This window comes from Oncorhynchus mykiss, chromosome 5, assembly GCF_013265735.2.
Source record: "Oncorhynchus mykiss isolate Arlee chromosome 5, USDA_OmykA_1.1, whole genome shotgun sequence".
NCBI lineage: Eukaryota > Metazoa > Chordata > Actinopteri > Salmoniformes > Salmonidae > Oncorhynchus > Oncorhynchus mykiss.
In genome coordinates, this window is record NC_048569.1 from 21,074,350 (window position 1) to 21,096,074 (window position 21,725).

Sequence of the window (21,725 nt, forward strand, 5' to 3'; positions counted from 1 at the left end):
TTACAAGTAATGTCCAGCATCAATGCCATCCCTTGCTTAAATGCTTCTTCCTCCAAAACAAGTCTACGTGCTGAAAAGCAACTAGCCATGTTGGGTTCCGAGCATTTCGGTGGGGGATGGGCAGTGCTGGCAATGTATATGTGGCTAAAGTACCATCAGGATAGAGTGAAAGTGATGCTGTTCAATGACAAAGACCTGTCCAATTGTTTACTAGATCAACACAAAAGTGTTTGCCCACCAGTAGATTAAGTGTGCCTTGCATACAAGCCATGCACAACCCTGTTTTGTCTGGGGGACCCAACCGCCGGACCCCAACTCCCACCAAAAACACAAAATAAAACCATTTGTTTTTTATTTGGGGGGATTTTTTTTGTCCCATCTAGCAGATTGAAAAAAATGACTGTTTTAGAGCTAATTTCATGCTATCCTACACATTCTGCAATTAGATTGAGATAACTTTGCAGTTTGAAAGCTAATTTCCTGTAATAAATGGCTTATGACGTGTTTGCTAACGGGCCCGGGATTGAGACCAGAAAAAACATATATTATGTTGCCTGTAAAAACAGCAACATCACACAACCCATAATATTCTTAGCAAAACATGTTATCTTACTATTTCACGGTATATTTTGTATAGTTATGTATTACAAATCTATTATGAGAGAAGAGAAAGTTGGTTGGTTTCAGGAAAAGTTATCTCAATAGAATGAGGAGCTGAGGTCACCAATGTAAAGGTCACCAACAAACAGACTTTCGGTGCATATTAATGCATCAACCTAGAGGACTCCAATAATTGAATCAAAGTAATAAAAGTTATGGCTCACAAATAATACAAACAAATCATACAAATCTAAAAAAAATAAAAAAAATAAAGACACGCCTTGCGGGAGCTGCAGGGATGTGTGCTATGTCAGTGACCGAGAGGTTGTGAGTTCAAATCCCAAGTGAGGTAGTCTCCCAGTTAATCAGAATATTGCTGGTCTGCAGTGGTGTGAAGTAATTCAGTAAAAATACTTTAAAGTACTACTTAAGTAGTTTTGGGGGGTATCTGTGCTTTACTTTACTATTTACAGTGCCTTGCGAAAGTATTCGGCCCCCTTGAACTTTGCGACCTTTTGCCACATTTCAGGCTTCAAACATAAAGATATAAAACTGTATTTTTTTGTGAAGAATCAACAACAAGTGGGACACAATCATGAAGTGGAACGACATTTATTGGATATTTCAAACTTTTTGAACAAATCAAAAACTGAAAAATTGGGCGTGCAAAATTATTCAGCCCCTTTACTTTCAGTGCAGCAAACTCTCTCCAGAAGTTCAGTGAGGATCTCTGAATGATCCAATGTTGACCTAAATGACTAATGCTGATAAATACAATCCACATGTGTGTAATCAAGTCTCCGTATAAATGCACCTGCACTGTGATAGTCTCAGAGGTCCGTTAAAAGCGCAGAGAGCATCATGAAGAACAAGGAACACACCAGGCAGGTCCGAGATACTGTTGTGAAGAAGTTTAAAGCCGGATTTGGATACAAAAAGATTTCCCAAGCTTTAAACATCCCAAGGAGCACTGTGCAAGCGATAATATTGAAATGGAAGGAGTATCAGACCACTGCAAATCTACCAAGACCTGGCCGTCCCTCTAAACTTTCAGCTCATACAAGGAGAAGACTGATCAGAGATGCAGCCAAGAGGCCCATGATCACTCTGGATGAACTGCAGAGATCTACAGCTGAGGTGGGAGACTCTGTCCATAGGACAACAATCAGTCGTATATTGCACAAATCTGGCCTTTATGGAAGAGTGGCAAGAAGAAAGCCATTTCTTAAAGATATCCATAAAAAGTGTTGTTTAAAGTTTGCCACAAGCCACCTGGGAGACACACCAAACATGTGGAAGAAGGTGCTCTGGTCAGATGAAACCAAAATTGAACTTTTTGGCAACAATGCAAAACATTATGTTTGGCGTAAAAGCAACACAGCTCATCACCATGAACACACCATCCCCACTGTCAAACATGGTGGTGGCAGCATCATGGTTTGGGCCTGCTTTTCTTCAGCAGGGACAGGGAAGATGGTTAAAATTGATGGGAAGATGGATGGAGCCAAATACAGGACCATTCTGGAAGAAAACCTGATGGAGTCTGCAAAAGACCTGAGACTGAGACGGAGATTTGTCTTCCAACAAGACAATGATCCAAAACATAAAGCAAAATCTATAATGGAATGGTTCAAAAATAAACATATCCAGGTGTTAGAATGGCCAAGTCAAAGTCCAGACCTGAATCCAATCGAGAATCTGTGGAAAGAACTGAAAACTGCTGTTAACAAATGCTCTCCATCCAACCTCACTGAGCTCGAGCTGTTTTGCAAGGAGGAATGGGAAAAAATGTCAGTCTCTCGATGTGCAAAACTGATAGAGACATACCCCAAGCGACTTACAGCTGTAATCGCAGCAAAAGGTGGCGCTACAAAGTATTAACTTAAGGGGGCTGAATAATTTTGCACGCCCAATTTTTCAGTTTTTGATTTGTTAAAAAGGTTTGAAATATCCAATAAATGTCGTTCCACTTCATGATTGTGTCCCACTTGTTGTTGATTCTTCACAAAAAAATACAGTTTTATATCTTTATGTTTGAAGCCTGAAATGTGGCAAAAGGTCGCAAAGTTCAAGGGGGCCGAATACTTTCGCAAGGCACTGTATATTTTTGACATTTTTGACTTTTGCTTCACTGCATTATTAAAGAAAATAATGTACTTTTTACTCCATACATTTCCCTGACACCCAAAAGTACTTTAAATGCTTAGCAGGACAGGAAGATGGTCTTATTCACAAACTTATCAAGAGAACATCCCTGGTCACCCCTACTGCTTCTGATCTGGCAGACTCCCTAAACTGTAAATTGAGTGTTGGAGTGTGCCCTCGCTATTCCTAAATAAAAAAAAAACAAGGAAATCGTGCCGTCTGGTTTGTTAATATAAGGAATGTAAAATTATTTATACTTTTACTTATGATACTTACAGTAAGTATATTTTATCATTGACATTTACTTTCAATACTTAAGTATATTTAAAAGAAAATACTTTTAGACTTTTACTCAAGTAGTATTTTACTGGGTGACTTTCACTTTTACTAGTGTTATTTTCTATTAAGGTGTCTTTACTTTTACTCAAAGGTCAACTTTTACTCAACTGACAGTTGGGTACTTTTTCCACCTCCGATGGTCTGCAAAACCACGGCCATTATTCTGAATGTAGATTGTGGGAATCCACTCTGGCTGGATTCCAATAGGAATTAAACATCACTTTGTATACCAGTCTCCAGTGTCCAAAACACAATGAAGGTTGGTCACCAGTGAAAACACAATGAAGGTTCATCTGCCAGCATAACCAACTAGACCATGCTAGTCTGCCAGCATAACCAGCTAGACCATGCTAGTCTGCCAGCATAACCAGCTAGACCATGCTAGTCTGCCAGCATAACCAGCTAGACCATGCTAGTCTGCCAGCATAACCAACTAGACCATGCTAGTCTGCCAGCATAACCAACTAGACCATGCTAGTCTGCCAGCATAACCAGCTAGACCATGCTAGTCTGCCAGCATAACCAGCTAGACCATGCTAGTCTGCCAGCATACCCAGCTAGACCCTGCTAGTCTGCCAGTTTAACCAGCTGAACCCTGCTGGTCGGCCAGCAGAACCTGTTAGGCCATACTTGTCAGACCAGCTCGACCAGCTTGACCAGCATCCGACCAGCACTGACCAGCATGGACCAGCATAGACCAGCATGCAGTTTTTTTCAGCAGGGTTGTGTGATTTTGTGAGTGAAGTATGCAGAAGTATTGAGTGGCCAATGTGTGTGGCCTTGAGTGGCCTTCTCTCCATTCTCTCTCTCTTTCTCTACCATCCTGCCTTCTCTCCATTCTCTCTCTCTTTCTCTACCATCCTGCCTTCTCTCAATTCTCTCTCTCTCTTTCTCTACCATCCTGCCTTCTCTCCATTCTCTCTCTTTCTCTACCATCCTGCATTCTCTCCATTCTCTCTCTTTCTCTACCATCCTGCCTTCTCTCCATTCTCTCTCTCTCGCTCTTTCTCTACCATCCTGCCTTCTCTCCATTCTCTCTCTTTCTCTACCATCCTGCCTTCTCTCCATTATCTCTCTTTCTCTACCATCCTGCCTTCTCTCCATTCTCTCTCTCTCTTTCTCTACCATCCTGCCTTCTCTCCATTATCTCTCTCTCTTTCTCTACCATCCTGCCTTCTCTCCATTCTAGCTGAAGAACAAGTTCATGAAGAAGATTCCTCGTGATGCCGAGGCGTCTAACGTTCTGATTGGAGAAGTGGACTTCCTGGACAAACCATTTGTAGCGTTCGTACGTCTGGCCCAAGCTACCACACTGGGAGGCCTGACCGAGGTCCCCGTACCTACCAGGTGTGTGTGCTCGTGCATGCATGAGTGTGAGCATGCGTCTGTGTGTGTCCTGCTGCTCTACAGGTGTGTTAACCCCTTGTCTTCTGGCAGGTTTCTGTTTGTCTTGCTTGGTCCTCATGGCAAAGGCAAGTCCTACAACGAGATTGGTCGAGCCATTGCTACGCTCATGGTGGATGACGTAAGAATGACCAAATCCTTTTGTGTGCTTAAAAGTTAATAAAGCTGAGCCATAAAAAAGAGTGTTTAGATTCAGGGGGGTTTTCATAACCTCAAGATATGCAGTGGATACTTTACCTCACACACTCAATCAATATGTTACAGCCAGGGCTCTGCAGTTCAATTCTGACCTCTTCATTAACACACACATAAGCACACACACACACTCATCACATCATATGCTGTGTGTAACTGTGTGGTGTGCTGTCTTGTCAGTTGTTTAGTGATGTGGCGTATAAAGCCCGGGACCGTGATGACCTGATCGCTGGGATTGATGAGTTTCTGGATGAGGTCATCGTTCTGCCACCAGGGGAGTGGGACCCAAAAATACGCATCGAGCCCCCCAAGAAAGTCCCCTCTGCCGACATGAGGTACAGAGGATGAACCACCTATCAGATCTATTCATTTGTTCAGTGTAGTTAGTAAGTAAGTTAAGCAATTAGGCAGTCAGTTAAGCAGTTAAGCAGTTAGTTAGTTGGTTGGTTAGTTAGGCAATTAGGCAATCAGTTAAGGAGTTAGTTAGTTAGGCAGTTAGGCAGTCAGCTAAGGAGTTAGTTAGTTCGTTAGTTAGTTCGTTAGTTAGTTAGTTAGTTAGTTAGTTAGGCAGTAAGGCAGTCAGATAGGGAGTCAGATAGGCAGTTAGGCAGTCAGATAAGGAGTTAGTTAATTAGGCAGTTAGGCAGTCAGATAAGAAGTTAGTTAATTAGGCAGTTAGGCAGTCAGATAAGGAGTTAGTTAATTAGGCAGTTAGGCAGTCAGTTAGAGGGTAAGGCAATCAGATAAGGAGTTAGCTAATTAGGCAGTTAGGCAGTCAGATAAGGAGTTAGTTAATTAGGCAGTTAGGCAGTCAGATAAGAAGTTAGTTAATTAGGCAGTTAGGCAGTCAGATAAGGAGTTAGTTAATTAGGCAGTTAGGCAGTCAGTTAGGCAGTCAGATAAGGAGTTAGTTAATTAGTCAGTTAGGCAGTCAGATAAGGAGTTAGTTAATTAGGCAGTTGGGCAGTCAGATAAGGAGTTAGTTAATTAGGCAGTTAGGCAGTCAGATAAGAAGTTAGTTAATTAGTCAGTTAGGCAGTCAGATAAGGAGTTAGTTAATTAGGCAGTTGGGCAGTCAGATAAGGAGTTAGTTAATTAGGCAGTTAGGCAGTCAGATAAGGAGTTAGTTAATTAGGCAGTTAGGCAGTCAGTTAGGAAGTTAGTTCGTTAGTTAGTTAGTCAGAAGAGGAGAGGAAGTGAAGGAGGGGAGGGAAGGAAGTGGAAGAAGGAGAAGTGATTGTGTTTGGACTGGGTCAGGGATCTCTTCCCCCTTCCCCTCCCACCACAACTAAAACTTGCTACCCTTCCACCTCCCCCCTCCAACCCCCAACAGGAAGTCTGTGCTGAACCTGAACGAGCTGGGCCAGGTAAACGGGGCGGTCGGGGGGGCAGGAGGAGGAGAGGACGAGGAGATGCCCGCCCCCCACGAGCTGGGAGAGGAACTGCAATTCACTGGCAGGTAAAGGAGAACTGGGAGAACTGGGAGAACTGAGAGAACTGGGAGCGATGGGAGAACTGGGAGAACCGGGAGAACTGGGAGCGATGGGAGAACTGGGAGCGATGGGAGAACTGAGAGAACTGGGAGGACTGGGAGAACTGGGAGCGATGGGAGAACCGGTAGAACTGGAAGAACTGAGAGACCTGGGAGAACTGGTAGCAATGGGAGAACTGGGAGCAATGGGAGAACTGGGAGACCTGGGAGTGATGGGAGCGATGGGAGCGATGGGAGACCTGGGAGAACTGGGAGAACGGAGAGAACTGGGAGCGATGGGAGAACTGGGAGAACTGGGAGAACTGAGAGACCTGGGAGAACTGGTAGCGATGGGAGAACTGGGAGCAATGGGAGAACTGGGAGACCTGGGAGTGATGGGAGCACTGGGAGCGCTGGGAGAACTGGGAGAACGGATAGAACTGGGAGAACTGGGAGCGATGGGAGAACTGGGAGAACTGGGAGAACTGGGAGAACTGAGAGAACTGGGAGCGATGGGAGAACTGGGAGAACTGGAAGAACTGAGAGAATTGGGAGAACAGGGAGCGATGGGAGAACTGGGAGAACTGGGAGAACTGGGAGAACTGAGAGAACTGGGAGCGATGGGAGAACTGGGAGAACTGGGAGAACTGAGAGAACTGGGAGAACTGAGAGAACTGGAAGAACTGAGAGACCTGGGAGAACTGGGAGAACTGGCAGCGATGGAAGAACTGGGAGAACTGGCAGCGATGGGAGAACTGGGAGAACGGAGAGAACTGGGAGCGATGGGAGAACTGGGAGCGATGGGAGAACTGGAAGCGATGGGAGAACTGGGAGAACGGAGAGAACTGGGAGAACTGGGAGAACTGGGAGCGATGGGAGAACTGGAAGCGATGGGAGAACTGGGAGCGATGGGAGAACTGGGAGCGATGGGAGAACTGGGAGCGATGGGAGAACTGGGAGTGATGGGAGAACTGGGAGAACTGGGAGCGATGGGAGAACTGGGAGAACGGAGAGAACTGGGAGAACTGGGAGAACTGGGAGCGATGGGAGAACTGGAAGCGATGGGAGAACTGGGAGCGATGGGAGAACTGGGAGTGATGGGAGAACTGGGTGAACTGGAAGCGATGGGAGAACTGGAAGCGATGGGAGAACTGGGAGCGATCGGAGAACTGGGAGTGATGGTAGAACTGGGTGAACTGGGAGTGATGGGAGAACTGGGAGAACTGGGAGAACTGGGAGAACTGGAAGAATTGAGAGAACTGGGAACGATGGGAGAACTGGGAGAACTGGCAGCGTTGGGAGAACTGGGAGCGATGGGAGAACTGGGAGCGATTTGAGAACTGGGGGCGATTTGAGAACTGGGAGCGATGGGAGAGGGGCTTTGTGGTGCATTACTCCTGATTTTGTGGATTTTGACTCAGTTCAATGTAAAAGTAGAGTCAGCGATATGACGTAGATCAGTGCTGCCTATTTGCAGACTACGTGCTGCGCGTACTGCCCCCGACAGCTAGGGGGCCCCCGACAAAAACAAAATGACATTTAGGAAGTCAGTCGGGGCAAGTTTATCAATTATATTGACAAGATGGTTGAGTGACCGCTCTAACAATGGAAATACATGTACACAAAGATGGAAGGCAGACAAGAGGAGACGAGATCAGGTGGGGCCATTCTAGCCAATGAGAGGGCAGAGACACGTGTGAACAGGCACAACTCCGATATAAAGTTTTTATATTTTAAGTTGCCAAAATGCCACGTGCATCCACTTATACCATTGCTTTTATAACAACAACAGCGGTGCTGCTTGTGGCAACGGCATTTTGCTGACCCTACCTTTCATACAACTTATTTATCCTTCATTATGCTATCCCTCAAGGGGACTCCAACCCTGACTCCAGCCTGCTTTCAGGCTGCTTTCAGAGTGGATGGAGTCACCTCTGTGTGCGTTCCCCAGGTTCTGTGGAGGCCTGTGGCTGGACATTAAGAGGAAGGTTCCGTGGATCCTTAGTGATTTCTCCCAGGGATTCCACATCCAGTCCATCTCTGCTGTGCTGTTCATCTACCTGGGCTGCATCACCAACGCCATCACCTTCGGAGGCCTGCTGGGAGATGCCACAGACAACTACCAGGTACACGCACGCACACACACACACACACACACACACACACACACACACACACACACACACACACACACCAAAACACACACACACACACTTGTCTTATCTCCTACTCTAACCCCCCCCCCCCCAACTCTTGCTCTCTGTGCCAGGGTGTGATGGAGAGTTTCCTAGGTACAGCGTTAGCAGGTACAGTGTTCTGTCTATTAGGAGGTCAACCTCTCATCATCCTCAGTTCCACTGGACCCATCCTCATCTTTGAGAAACTGCTCTACGAGTTCTGCAAGTGAGCCATACGTGACACACACACACACACACACACACACACACACACACACACACACACACACACACACAGTATCTGTCGGATACTTGTTTCATGCACTTTAATGATTTTATTTTATTTACCCTTTATTAACTAGGAAAGTCAGTTAAGAACAAATTCTTATTTACAATGACAGCCTACCAAAGGCAAAAGTCCTCCTCCCGGGACGGGGGCTGGGATAATTTTTTTTTTTTAAATACAGTATAAATATAGGACAAACCACACATCACAACAACAGAGACAACACAACACTATATAAAGAGAGACCTAAGACAACAACATAGCAAGGCAGCAACACATGACAACACAGCATGTTAGCAACACAAGATAACAACAACATGGTAGCAACACAACTTGGTAGCAGCACAAAACATGGTGCAAACATTATTGGGCACAGTCAACAGCACAAAGGGCAAGAAGGTAGAGACAACAGTGCATCACACAAAGCAGCCACAACTGTCAGTAAGAGTTTCCATGATTGAGTCTTTGAATGAAGAGTGAGATAAAACTGCCCAGTTTGAGTGTTTGTTGCAGCTCGTTCCAGTCGCTAGCTGCAGCTTCCTGAAAAGAGGAGCGACCCAGGGGTGTGTGTGCTTTGGGAACCTTTAACAGAATGTAACTGGCAGAATGGGTGTTTTATGTGGAGGATGAGGGCTGCAGTAGATATCTCAGATGGGTTTTATAAATAAGCATGAACCAGTGGGTCTTGCGACAGGTATACAGAGATGGATCAGTTTACAGAGGAGTATAGAGTGCAGTGATGTGTCCTATGGCCGAATGATAAAGAACATCTAGCCATTCGAGAGCACCCTCTATAAATTATGTCTTTGTAATCTAGCATGGGTAGGATGGTCATCTGAATCAGGGTTAGTTTGGCAGCTGAGGTGAAAGGAAACCAGCTGAGAGGAAACCAAGTTTAGATTTAACTTTTGCCTGCAGCTTTGATATGTGCTGAGAGAAGGACAGTGTATCATCTAGCCATACTCCCAAGTACTTGTATGAGGTGACTACCTCAAGCTCTAAACCCTCAGAGGTAATAATCACAGCTGTGGGATGAGGGGCATTCTTCTTACCAAACCACATGACCGTTGTTTTGGAGATGTTCTAAACAAGGTTAAGGGCAGAGAAAGCTTGTTGGACACTAAGAAAGCTTTGTTGTAGAGCATTTAACACAAAATCTGGGGAGGGGCCAGCTGAGTATAAGACTGTATCATCTGCATATAAATGGATGAGAGAGCTTCCTGCTGCCTGAGCTATGTTGTTGATGTAAATTGAGAAGCATGGGGCCTAGGATCGAGCCTTGGGGTACTCCCTTGGTGACATGCAGTAGCTGAGACAGCAGACTGTCTGACTTTATACACTGCACTCTTTGAGAGAGGTAGTTAAGTTAACAAACCAGCCCAAAGACCCCTCAGAGACACCAATACTCCTTAGCCGGCCCACAAGAATAGAATTGTCTACCGTATCAAAAGCTTTGGCCAAGTCAATAAAAATAGCAGCACACTATTGCTTAGAATCAAGGGCAATAGTGACATGATTGAGGACCTTTAAGGTTCCTTAACTTAGTTCCTTTCTTCTGATACTGACTGGTTAGTGTGTATCTGTGTCCCAGGTCTAACACTATAGATTATATGGAGCTGCGTCTGTGGATTGGTCTCCACTCCTGTCTGCAGTGTCTGATCCTGGTCGCCACGGACGCCAGTTACATCATCAAATACATCACACGCTTCACTGAGGAGGGCTTCTCCAGCCTCATCTCCTTCATCTTCATCTCTGATGCCATTAAGAAGATGGTGGGGTTACACACACACACACACACACACACACACACACACACACACACACACACACACACACACACACACACACACAATGTCTTAACTGTCTATGTAACGTGTAACTACAGGTGGGATCCTTCAAGTACTACCCTATCAACCGTGGCTTCAAGCCTGACTACGTTACCTCATACAAGTGTGAATGTATCGCACCAGACCAGGGTGAGCCTTTCTCCTCCTCTCCCTCCTCCTTCTCCTCCACTCCCTCTCCCTCCTCCTTCTCCCCTTTTTATTCTCCCTCCTCCTTCAACTGTACTTCCTCTCCCTCTCCCTCCTACCCTCTCCTATCCTTCTCCTCCTCTCCCTCTCCTTCTCCTCCTCCCCCTCCTTCTACTCTTCCTCCTCTCCCTCATCCTTCTACTGCTCTTCCTCTCCCTCCTCCTCCTCTCCCTCCTCCTTCTCCTCCTCTTCCCTTATACTCTTCCTCCTCTCCCTCATCCTTCTACTGCTCTTCCTCTTCCTCCTCCTCTCCCTCCTCATTCTACTGCTCTTCCTCTCTCTCCTCCTCTCTCTCCTCCTCTCCCTCTCCTCCTTCTCCTCCTCTCCCTCTCCCACCTCCTTATACTCTTCTTCCTCACCCTCCTCATTCTCTTTTGGGAGCTTTACTAGACCTCACACATGAAGTGTACTATTGCCATCTGCAGGACAGTTTAAGGAGTGCACATCCTTGACAGCCCTATAATTTGGTAAGTGTATAAACTACTGTCTGTGTTCTCTTTCCTAACTACTGTAACTGATGTGTGTGCTGTCTGTTTCTGCCTCTCTGTCTCTCTCTCTCTCTTTCTCTCTCTCTCTGTTTCTGCCTCTGTCTCTCTCTCTCTCTGTCTATGTCTCTCACTCTCTCTGTCTCTCTCTCTGTTTCTGCCTCTGTGTCTCTCTCTATGTCTCTCTCTCTCTCTGTTTTCTCTCTCTCGGCCTGTCTCTCGCTCTGTTTCTGCCGCTCTATCTATCTCTCGCTGGCTGCTATCTGAGTGAGTATACCTCGACAGCTACAGCATGCTAAAACCTGTCTTGTTACCATGAAACTGGCATCATGTAATCTAGCTGGGGCACCTGACGTCTCTCTATCCCTGTCTCTCTTTCTCCACCAGCCGCTGCAATGGGTTTGAATGTTTCAGTTCCACTAGCGGACGATAACATGACTGATTTGGTAAGTGGCTTGGGAACTACAGTGCCTTGCGAAAGTATTCGGCCCCCTTGAACTTTGTGACCTTTTGCCACATTTCAGGCTTCAAACATAAAGATATAAAACTGTATTTTTTGGGGGAAGAATCAACAACAAGTGGGACACAATTATGAAGTGGAACGACATTTATTGGATATTTCAAACTTTTTTAACAAAACAAAAACTGAAAAATTGAGCGTGCAACATTATTCAGCCCCTTTACTTTCAGTGCAGCAAACACTCTCCAGAAGTCCAGTGAGGATCTCTGAATTATCCAATGTTGACCTAAATGACTAATGATGATAAATGCAATCCACCTGTGTGTAATCAAGTCTCCGTATAAATGCACCTGCACTGTGATAGTCTCAGAGGTCCGTTAAAAGCGCAGAGAGCATCATGAAGAACAAGGAACACACCAGGCAGGTCCGAGATACTGTTGTGAAGAAGTTTAAAGCCTGATTTGGATGCAAAAAGATTTCCCAAGCTTTAAACATCCCAAGGAGCACTGTGCAAGCGATAATATTGAAATGGAAGGAGTATCAGACCACTGCAAATCTACCAAGACCTGGCCGTCCCTCTAAACTTTCAGCTCATACAAGGAGAAGACTGATCAGAGATGCAGCCAAGAGGCCCATGATCACTCTGGATGAACTGCAGAGATCTCCAGCTGAGGTGGGAGACTCTGTCCATAGGACAACAATCAGTCCGTATATTGCACAAATCTGGCCTTTATGGAAGAGTGGCAAGAAGAAAGCCATTTCTTAAAGATATCCATAAAAAGTGTCGTTTAAAGTTTGCCACAAGCCACCTGGGAGACACACCAAACATGTGGAAGAAGGTGCTCTGGTCAGATGAAACCAAAATTGAACTTTTTGGCAACAATGCAAAACGTTATGTTTGGCGTAAAAGCAACACAGCTCATCACCCTGAACACACCATCCCCACTGTCAAACATGGTGGTGGCAGCATCATGGTTTGGGCCTGCTTTTCTTCAGCAGGGACAGGGAAGATGGTTAAAATTGATGGGAAGATGGATGGAGCCAAATACAGGACCATTCTGGAAGAAAACCTGATGGAGTCTGCAAAAGACCTGAGACTGGGACGGAGATTTGTATTCCAACAAGACAATGATCCAAAACATAAAGCAAAATCTACAATGGAATGGTTCAAAAATAAACATATCCAGGTGTTAGAATGGCCAAGTCAAAGTCCAGACCTGAATCCAATCGAGAATCTGTGGAAAGAACTGAAAACTGCTGTTCACAAATGCTCTCCATCCAACCTCACTGAGCTCGAGCTATTTTGCAAGGAGGAATGGGAAAAAAATTCAGGTTCTCGATGTGCAAAACTGATAGACACCCAAAGCGACTTACAGCTGTAATCGCAGCAAAAGGTGGCGCTACAAAGTATTAACTTAAGGGGGCTGAATAATTTTGCACGCCCAATTTTTCAGTTTTTGATTTGTTAAAAAAGTTTGAAATATCCAATAAATGTCGTTCCACTTCATGATTGTGTCCCACTTGTTGTTGATTCTTCACAAAAAAATACAGTTTTATATCTTTATGTTTGAAGCCTGAAATGTGGCAAAAGGTTGCAAAGTTCAAGGGGGCCGAATACTTTCGCAAGGCACTGTAACAATCTACAGGGACAGTCTGCATGTGGTCCAAATATACTTTTTATAGTAGGACTTACCATAGTCACAGGACTTAGTGGCAGGTCTCTACACTAGCATCTCTGTGCTGTCTGTCCACTTCCATGTCCGCACTACTCTGTATTCTCTCTTCCCTTGTTATTCTACTCTTTCTCTCTATCTCTCTATTCTCTCCACCCCCCACCCCACCCCCCTCTGTAGTATAACATAACAGGTCTGGACTGGAGTCAGCTGAGTAAGAAGGAGTGTGTGAAGTATGGCGGCGCCCTGTTGGGAAACACCTGTAAGTACGTCCCTGACCTGGCCCTCATGTCCTTCATCCTGTTCTTCGGGACCTACTCCATGACCGTCTCACTCAAGAAGTTCAAGACCAGCCGGTACTTCCCCACCATGGTGAGACACAGAGGGACATAAAACATGAGACATGGGATGCAGGGGACAGAGGGCATGGGGGACATACGGGACAGAGGACACAGTTGACACAGGCGACACAGGGGTACATAGGAGACATGGGATTTGTGGAAACGGAGACACAGGGGGCAGAGGACACAGGGACAGAAGACACCTTTATGTTTTTTGAGTTTAAACTTAACTTCTTCCCATTTCTTGGCTGTCAACTCCCCCCCCCCCCCCCCCCCCTCCCGTCCTTCCTGTCCATGCCCCTCTACCTGTCTGTGCTCCAGTGCCGCTCCCTGATTGGTGAATTCTCGATCATCATCTCAATCCTGGTATTCTGTGGGATAGACTACCTGTTAGGGCTGGAGACGCCCAAACTGCACGTGCCCACTGAAATCAAGGTCCTCTCATCCCCTCATCCCTCGCTCCATCTCTCCCTCTCTCTCGTTTTTCCTATTTCTCTCCCTCTTTATCTCTTCCTTCTTCCTGAAATGATTAGGAATAAAACTTCACTTTTCAAGTGAGTGATATTGAGACATTAACATACTGACACTTTCTTCTCTGTTTTATTTCATCTCTCTCTCCTGGTTGTGTATTTGTTTTGTACCTTTGTCTCTCCATCTCTACCACCCCTCTGTTTGTCTGTCTGTTTCCCTTTTTGTTTCTTGTCTGTCTGTGTGTGTGGGCGGGCCTAGCTGAGGAAGCTGATCAGTGATTTCTCCATCTTCATGTCAATCATGACGTTTGTGGGTCTGGATATGCTTGTAGGGCTGGACACACCCAAACTAATCGTACCCACAGAGTTTAAGGTATTTCTAACCATTAACCCAATATGTGTGTGTGTGTGATTCACATGCATGCATGCATTCTGTAATTCAATCTCTGTCTGTGAGTTGCATGTGTCTTTTTGTCAGATTTAGTGACGCATGTAGTTTTGATTTTACTGTGTAAACTGCATGGTTGATGTGCATGTGTTTAGCACCACACAGGGCTTAGTGAAAGAGGACAACAGTGTACCTCATTGTGCCTCAAATCAAATTCCATTTTAATTGGCACATGCTTCGTAAACAACAGGTGTAGACTGACAGTAAAATGCTTACTTACTGGTCCTTTTCCAATAATTAAAGATACATTTTGTTAAATATAAATAGCGGCACGAGGAATACATAGTGAATAGCTAATAACAATAATAAGTCAAAATAAGATGGCAGGGAGCTCAGCCCCAGTGATGCAGCTGTACAACTTTGTGAGGACCTGGTGGCCCGTGACAAATATTTTCAGCCTCCTGAGGAGGAAGAGGCGCTGCCATGGCCTCTTCACTACTGTGTGGGTGTGTGTGGCCCATTTTAATTCCTTAGTGATGTGGACACCGAGCATCTTGAAGCTCTCGACCTGCTCTACTACAGCCCCGTCGATCTGGATGGGGGCGTGCTCGGCCCTCCGTTTCCTGTAGTCCACGATCAGCTCCTTTGTCATGCTGACATTGAAGGAGAGGTTGTTGTCCCTATAGGCTGCCTCATTGTTGTCAGTGATCAGTTCTACCACCGTCGCGTCAACAAACGGTGCTGAAGTCATGCGCAGCCATATAGTCGAGTGTAACGGCTGTCGTGGGGTGAAGAAGGTGAGGACCAAGGTGCAGCGTCGTACGTGTTCATCTTTATTTATGAATTGAACACTGAATGGAAAAACAACAAAAGAGAATGAACGAAAACAAAACCGTTCTGTCTGGTACAGAATACAAAAACAGAAAACAACTACCCACAAACACAGGTGGGAACAGGCTATCAGCTGTCAATCAGAGACAACGATTGACAGCTGCCTCTGATTGGGAACAATACCAGGCCAAACACATAGAAATACAACACACAGAACAAAACATAGAATGCCCACCCCAACTCACGCCCTGACCAAACCAAAACAGAGACATAAAAAAGGAACTAAGGTCAGAACGTGACAGTACCCCCCCAAAGGTGCGGACTCCAGCCGCAAAACCTGAACCTATAGGGGAGGGTCTGGGTGGGCATTTCACTGCGGTGGCGGCTCTGGTGCGGGTTGTAGACCCCACTCCACCTTAGTCTTGGCCCACTTAGGTGGCGCCTCTGGAGTGGCGACCCTCGCCGCCGACTCCGAACTGGGGACCCTTACCGCGGGCCCCAAACAGGAGTGAGACTCTGGCGGCGCCGGACAGGCGGGAGACACTGGCGGTGCCAGACCGTCGGGCGGCTCTGTCGCCTCCGGACTGACGGGCGGCTCTGTCGCCTCCGGACTGACGGGCGGCTCTGTCGCCTCCGGACTGACAGGCGGCTCTGTCGCCTCCGGACTGACGGACGCACTGGAGGTCTCGAGCAACGAGCCTGCACAACCTGTCCTGGCTGGATACCCCCTGTAGCCCGGCAAGTGCGGAGAGTTGGAACAGGCCGCAATGGGCTGTGCTGGCGAACCGGGGACACCGTGCATAGAGCTGGTGCCGTATAACCCGGGCCGGGGAGACGCACTGGAGACCAGATGCGCTGAGCCGGCATCATCCCTCCTGGCTCGATGCCCCCTCTAGCCCGGCCGGGCTATGCGTGCGCACTGGGGACACTGTGCGCTTCACAGCATAACACGGTGCCTGCCCGGTCACTCTCTCGCCACGGTAAGCACGGGTAGTTGGCTCAGGTCTCCTACCTGACTCCGCCAATCTCCCTGTGTGCCCCCCCCCCTAAAAATAATTCTGGGGCTGCCTCTCATGCATGTTACATCGAGCCAATTCCTTGTAGTGTCTCTGCTCCGCTCTAGCTGCCTCCAGCTCCTCTTTCGACGGCGATACTCTCCCGGCTGTGCCCAGGGTCCCTTGCAGGCCAATATTTCCTCCCATGTCCAGGAGTCCATTACACGCTGCTTGGTCCTTTGGTGGTGGGTAGTTCTGTAATGGCTGTCGTGGGGTGAAGAAGGTGAGGACCAAGGTGCAGCGTGGTACATGTACATCTTTATTTATGAATTGAACACTGAATGAAAAAACAACAAAAGAGAATGAACGAAACCGAAACAGTTCTGTCTGGTACAGAATACAAAAACAGAAAACAACTACCCACAAACACAGGTGGGAACAGGCTACCTAAGTATGGTTCTCAATCAGAGACAACCATTGACAGCTGCCTCTGATTGGGAACCATACCAGGCCAAACACATAGAAATACAACACACAGAACAAAACAGAATGAAAAACATAGAATGCCCACCCCAACTCACGCCCTGACCAAACCAAAATAGAGACATAAAAAAGGAACTAAGGTCAGGACGTGGCATCGAGGGTGAACAGGGAGTACAGGAGCGGACTAAGCACACACCCCTGAGGGACCCCCGTGTGGATGGTCAGTGTGGTGGATGTGTTGGGGGTGGCCCATCAGGAAGTCCAGGACACAGTTGCATAGGCATTGTTCAGTCCCAGGGTCCTGACTTTAGTGATGAGCTTGCAGGGTGAATAAAGGTTAAATAAATATGTGGACCACTGTGTGTGTGTGCGTGTGTGCGTGCGTGTTGTGTAGCCGACGCGTCCAGACCGTGGCTGGTTGGTGATGCCGTTTGGTAAGAACCCGTGGTGGGTGTACGTGGCCAGCGCCGTTCCTGCTCTCCTGGTCACCATCCTCATCTTCATGGACCAACAGATCAGCGCTGTCATCGTCAACCGCAAAGAGAACAAACTCAAGGTACAGTACGACCGAAATTATAACACAACAGAACACAGAAACATACTTACTTACTTACTCGTTATGAGTCTTCTAAAAAAAATATTAACATAATGTCAATCTAAACACAACCATTCAACAACCATTCTATACACATAAACACAACAGCAAAACAGAAAACAAACTGCAGATAAAAACTCTTGAACGTTACCTCACCCCACCTTTTCTCTCCCCCTCCAACAGAAAGGTTGTGGGTACCATCTGGACCTGTTCTGGGTGGGTATTCTGATGGCAGTGTGTTCCTTCCTGGGCCTGCCCTGGTACGTGGCTGCCACTGTCATCTCCATCGCCCACATCGACTCTCTGAAGATGGAGAGTGAGTCCAGCGCCCCAGGAGAGCAGCCCCAGTTCCTGGGAGTCAGGTAAGGAGAGGTTGGGGGAGGGGTTAGGGGTGTGAGTGAGTGTGTGTGGGGGAGCTTAACATTGTTATCATGTATTGCTCACCAGGTGCCCTTAGAGAGTTCCTCAATGAGCCTGACACCTTGATAAGCTAATTTCCTGACGATGGCTCACCGTGCTTTGTACTTGGCGACTTCAACCTTCCAACTCTTTCTTTCCCGTTCCTTACCTCTTTTTACCTCACTCTTTCCCAGTCCTTTCCCACTCACAAGTCAGGCTGTTTGCCTACTAATCTCACTGCCACCCCCCTCCAGGTCTCTGATCACTACATTGTTTCCTTTTCTGTCTCCCTCTCCTCCAACCCTAGCCACTCAGACTCTACCCAGATGCAGATGAGGTAGACTCCTAATTAATCAGAATATTGCTGGTCTGCAGTGGTGTAAAGTACTTAAGTAAAAATACTTTAAAGTACTAGTTAAGTTGTTTTCGGGGGGATCTGTACTTTACTTTATTATTTATTTATTTATTACAACTTTTACTGCACTACATTCTTAAAGAAAATAATGTACTTTTTACAACATACATTTTCCCATTTCCCCAAAAGTACTCGTTACATTTTGAATGCTTAGCAGGACAGGAAAATTGTCCAAGAGTAAATCCTTGGTCATCCCTACTGCATCTGATCTGGCGGACTCACTAAACACATGCTTCATTTGTAAAATATGTTTTAGTGTTGGGGTGTGCCCTAACTATTCATACATTTAATAAACAATACAATTATGTCATCTGGTTTGCTTAATAAAAAAGGAATTTGGAATGATTTATACTTTTACTTTTGATACTTAGTATATTTTAGCAACGATATTTACTTTTACTTTACTTTTACTCAAGTATCACAATTGGATACTTTTCCCACCACTGCCCAGATGGTCATGCGCCATCGCAATCTTTGCTTTCTCTCTCACACTACTCTCTTCTCTTCTATCCTATTATCTGTCCCTTCGGCTAAATCCTTCTCCCCCCTGTCTCCTGATTCTGCTGCTTTGACCCTTACAGCATCCTATGACTCGCATTGTCCTCTTTCCTCCTGGCCGGCTCGGCCCTCCCATCATGCTCTGAGCTTACAGAAGAGGGCTGCGGGCAGCGGAGCAAAAATGGAGGAAAACTAAACATCCTTTCACAATGCCAAGCGTCGCCTGGAGTGGTGTGAAGCCTGCCAACATTGGATTCTGGATTAGTGCGTTCTCTGGAGTGATGAATCACGCTTCACCATCTGGCAGTCTGACAGACAAATCTAGGATTGGCAAATGCCAGGAGAACGCCACCTCCCCCAATGCATAGTGACACATAGTTTCCACTGCTCCAGAGTCCAATGGTGGCGAGCTTTACACCACTCCAGCCAACGCTTGATATTGCGCATGGTGATCATTGACTTGTTTGCGGCTACTCGGCCATGGAAACCCATTTCATGAAGCTTCTGATGAACAGTTATTTTGTTGATGTTGCTTCCAGAGGCAGTTTGGAACGCGGTAGTGAGTGTTTCAACCGAGGACAGATGAGTTTTACGCACTACACGCTTCAGCACTCGGTGATCCCGTTCTGTAACCTTGTGTGGCCTACCACTTCGCAGTTGAGGCGTTGTTGCTCCTAGGCATTTCCACTTCAAAATTACAGCCCTTACAGTTGACCGGGGTAGCTCTAGCAGGGAAGAAATTTGACGAACTGACTTGCATATACAGTGCCTTGCGAAAGTATTCGGCCCCCTTGAACTTTGCGACCTTTTGCCACATTTCAGGCTTCAAACATAAAGATATAACACTGTATTTTTTTTGAAGAATCAACAACAAGTGGGACACAATCATGAAGTGGAACGACATTTATTGGATATTTCAAACTTTTTTAACAAATCAAAAACTGAAAAATTGGGCGTGCAAAATTATTCAGCCCCCTTAAGTTAATACTTTGTAGCGCCACCTTTTGCTGCGATTACAGCTGTAAGTCGCTTGGGGTATGTCTCTATCAGTTTTGCAGATCGAGAGACTGAAATTTTTTCCCATTCCTCCTTGCAAAACAGCTCGAGCTCAGTGAGGTTGGATGGAGAGCATTTGTGAACAGCAGTTTTCAGTTCTTTCCACAGATTCTCGATTGGATTCAGGTCTGGACTTTGACTTGGCCATTCTAACACCTGGATATGTTTATTTTTGAACCATTCCATTGTAGATTTTGCTTTATGTTTTGGATCATTGTCTTGTTGGAAGACAAATCTCCGTCCCAGTCTCAGGTCTTTTGCAGACTCCATCAGGTTTTCTTCCAGAATGGTCCTGTATTTGGCTCCATCCATCTTCCCATCAATTTTAACCATCTTCCCTGTCCCTGCTGAAGAAAAGCAGGCACAAACCATGATGCTGCCACCACCATGTTTGACAGTGGGGATGGTGTGTTCAGCTGTGTTGCTTTTACGCCAAACATAACGTTTTGCATTGTTGCCAAAAAAGTTCAATTTTGGTTTCATCTGACCAGAGCACCTTCTTCCACATGTTTGGTGTGTCTCCCAGGTGGCTTGTGGCAAACTTTAAACGACACTTTTTATGGATATCTTTAAGAAATGGCTTTCTTCTTGCCACTCTTCCATAAAGGCCAGATTTGTGCAATATACGACTGATTGTTGTCCTATGGACAGAGTCTCCCACCTCAGCTGTAGATCTCTGCAGTTCATCCAGAGTGATCATGGGCCTCTTGGCTGCATCTCTGATCAGTCTTCTCCTTGTATGAGCTGAAAGTTTAGAGGGACGGCCAGGTCTTGGTAGATTAGCAGTGGTCTGATACTCCTTCCATTTCAATATTATCGCTTGCACAGTGCTCCTTGGGATGTTTAAAGCTTGGGAAATCTTTTTGTATCCAAATCCGGCTTTAAACTTCTTCACAACAGTATCTCGGACCTGCCTGGTGTGTTCCTTGTTCTTCATGATGCTCTCTGCGCTTTTAACGGACCTCTGAGACTATCACAGTGCAGGTGCATTTATACGGAGACTTGATTACACACAGGTGGATTGTATTTATCATCATTAGTCATTTAGATCCAACATTGGATCATTCTGCACTGAAAGTAAAGGGGCTGAATAATTTTGCACGCCCAATTTTTCAGTTTTTGATTTGTTAAAAAAGTTTGAAATATCCAATAAATGTCGTTCCACTTCATGATTGTGTCTCATTTGTTGTTGATTCTTCACAAAAAAAGGCAGTTTTATATCTTTATGTTTGAAGCCTGAAATGTGGCAAAAGGTCCCAAAGTTCAAGGGGGCCGAATACTTTCGCAAGGCACTGTATATATATATACATATATACATACACATACCTATATTGACATACATACTTTTTTAAAGAATATACCTTTATTATTATTCCCCGCAAACCCTTCCGCCGATCCCCCAATTGAAGTAAACTTATAAACACTTCTGCTTCTACCTTCAATCCATACACATTCTACAGACAGTCTACTTTACAATAGTTCTCTCTTGTTTGTTCTTAGTCCTTCCTCTATTTCTGATGTCTATCCAGTTTGATGATTTCTATTTGTAACTATGCTATTTCACAGAAGTTCCGAACCTATATATATTTTACAGATCCCGTATGTTTTACATTGTTTATCTTGTTATTAGTCCCACCCTTCAGCTCCACTCAACTCCTCCCATTTGTCTCTCAACATCATCCATTTCGGATTTCTACTTGCCATATATTTTTCAACTGTGCTGTGATGCTTCACAAAATAATTGAACCTTCCTATTCTCATAGCTTCTACAGATTATAAATTAAAAATAAACATTTTTGCTAAAATAATTATTCTATTATTTATTGATTGATTATGGCTTTTCAAATCACCCAGTATTGCTATCTTTAGTGTTAGTTCCAGGCAAATGTTGCAATTCTTCAGCCATTCCTGGACCTTTGACCAAAAACGATCTACATATGGACAATACCAAAATAAATGATCTAATGACTCTTCCTCCTCACAGCA

At 45.6% G+C, this 21,725-nt stretch overlaps 1 protein-coding gene across 1 annotated transcript in view; it reads left to right on the forward strand.

Moving 5' to 3' along the window:
• LOC110522819 (electrogenic sodium bicarbonate cotransporter 4-like) overlaps positions 1-21,725 on the forward strand; it is a 48,354-nt gene that overhangs the window by 23,414 nt on the left and 3,215 nt on the right. Inside the window, exons 9-22 of the mRNA XM_036977026.1 lie at positions 4,274-4,431; positions 4,522-4,609; positions 4,864-5,018; positions 6,017-6,142; positions 8,106-8,280; positions 8,424-8,557; positions 10,209-10,389; positions 10,503-10,593; positions 11,523-11,581; positions 13,449-13,640; positions 13,931-14,044; positions 14,339-14,452; positions 17,171-17,332; positions 17,555-17,733. Of these exons, the coding sequence (XP_036832921.1) occupies positions 4,274-4,431; positions 4,522-4,609; positions 4,864-5,018; positions 6,017-6,142; positions 8,106-8,280; positions 8,424-8,557; positions 10,209-10,389; positions 10,503-10,593; positions 11,523-11,581; positions 13,449-13,640; positions 13,931-14,044; positions 14,339-14,452; positions 17,171-17,332; positions 17,555-17,733 (1,928 nt within the window). The remainder of the gene's footprint in view (positions 1-4,273; positions 4,432-4,521; positions 4,610-4,863; positions 5,019-6,016; positions 6,143-8,105; positions 8,281-8,423; positions 8,558-10,208; positions 10,390-10,502; positions 10,594-11,522; positions 11,582-13,448; positions 13,641-13,930; positions 14,045-14,338; positions 14,453-17,170; positions 17,333-17,554; positions 17,734-21,725) is intronic.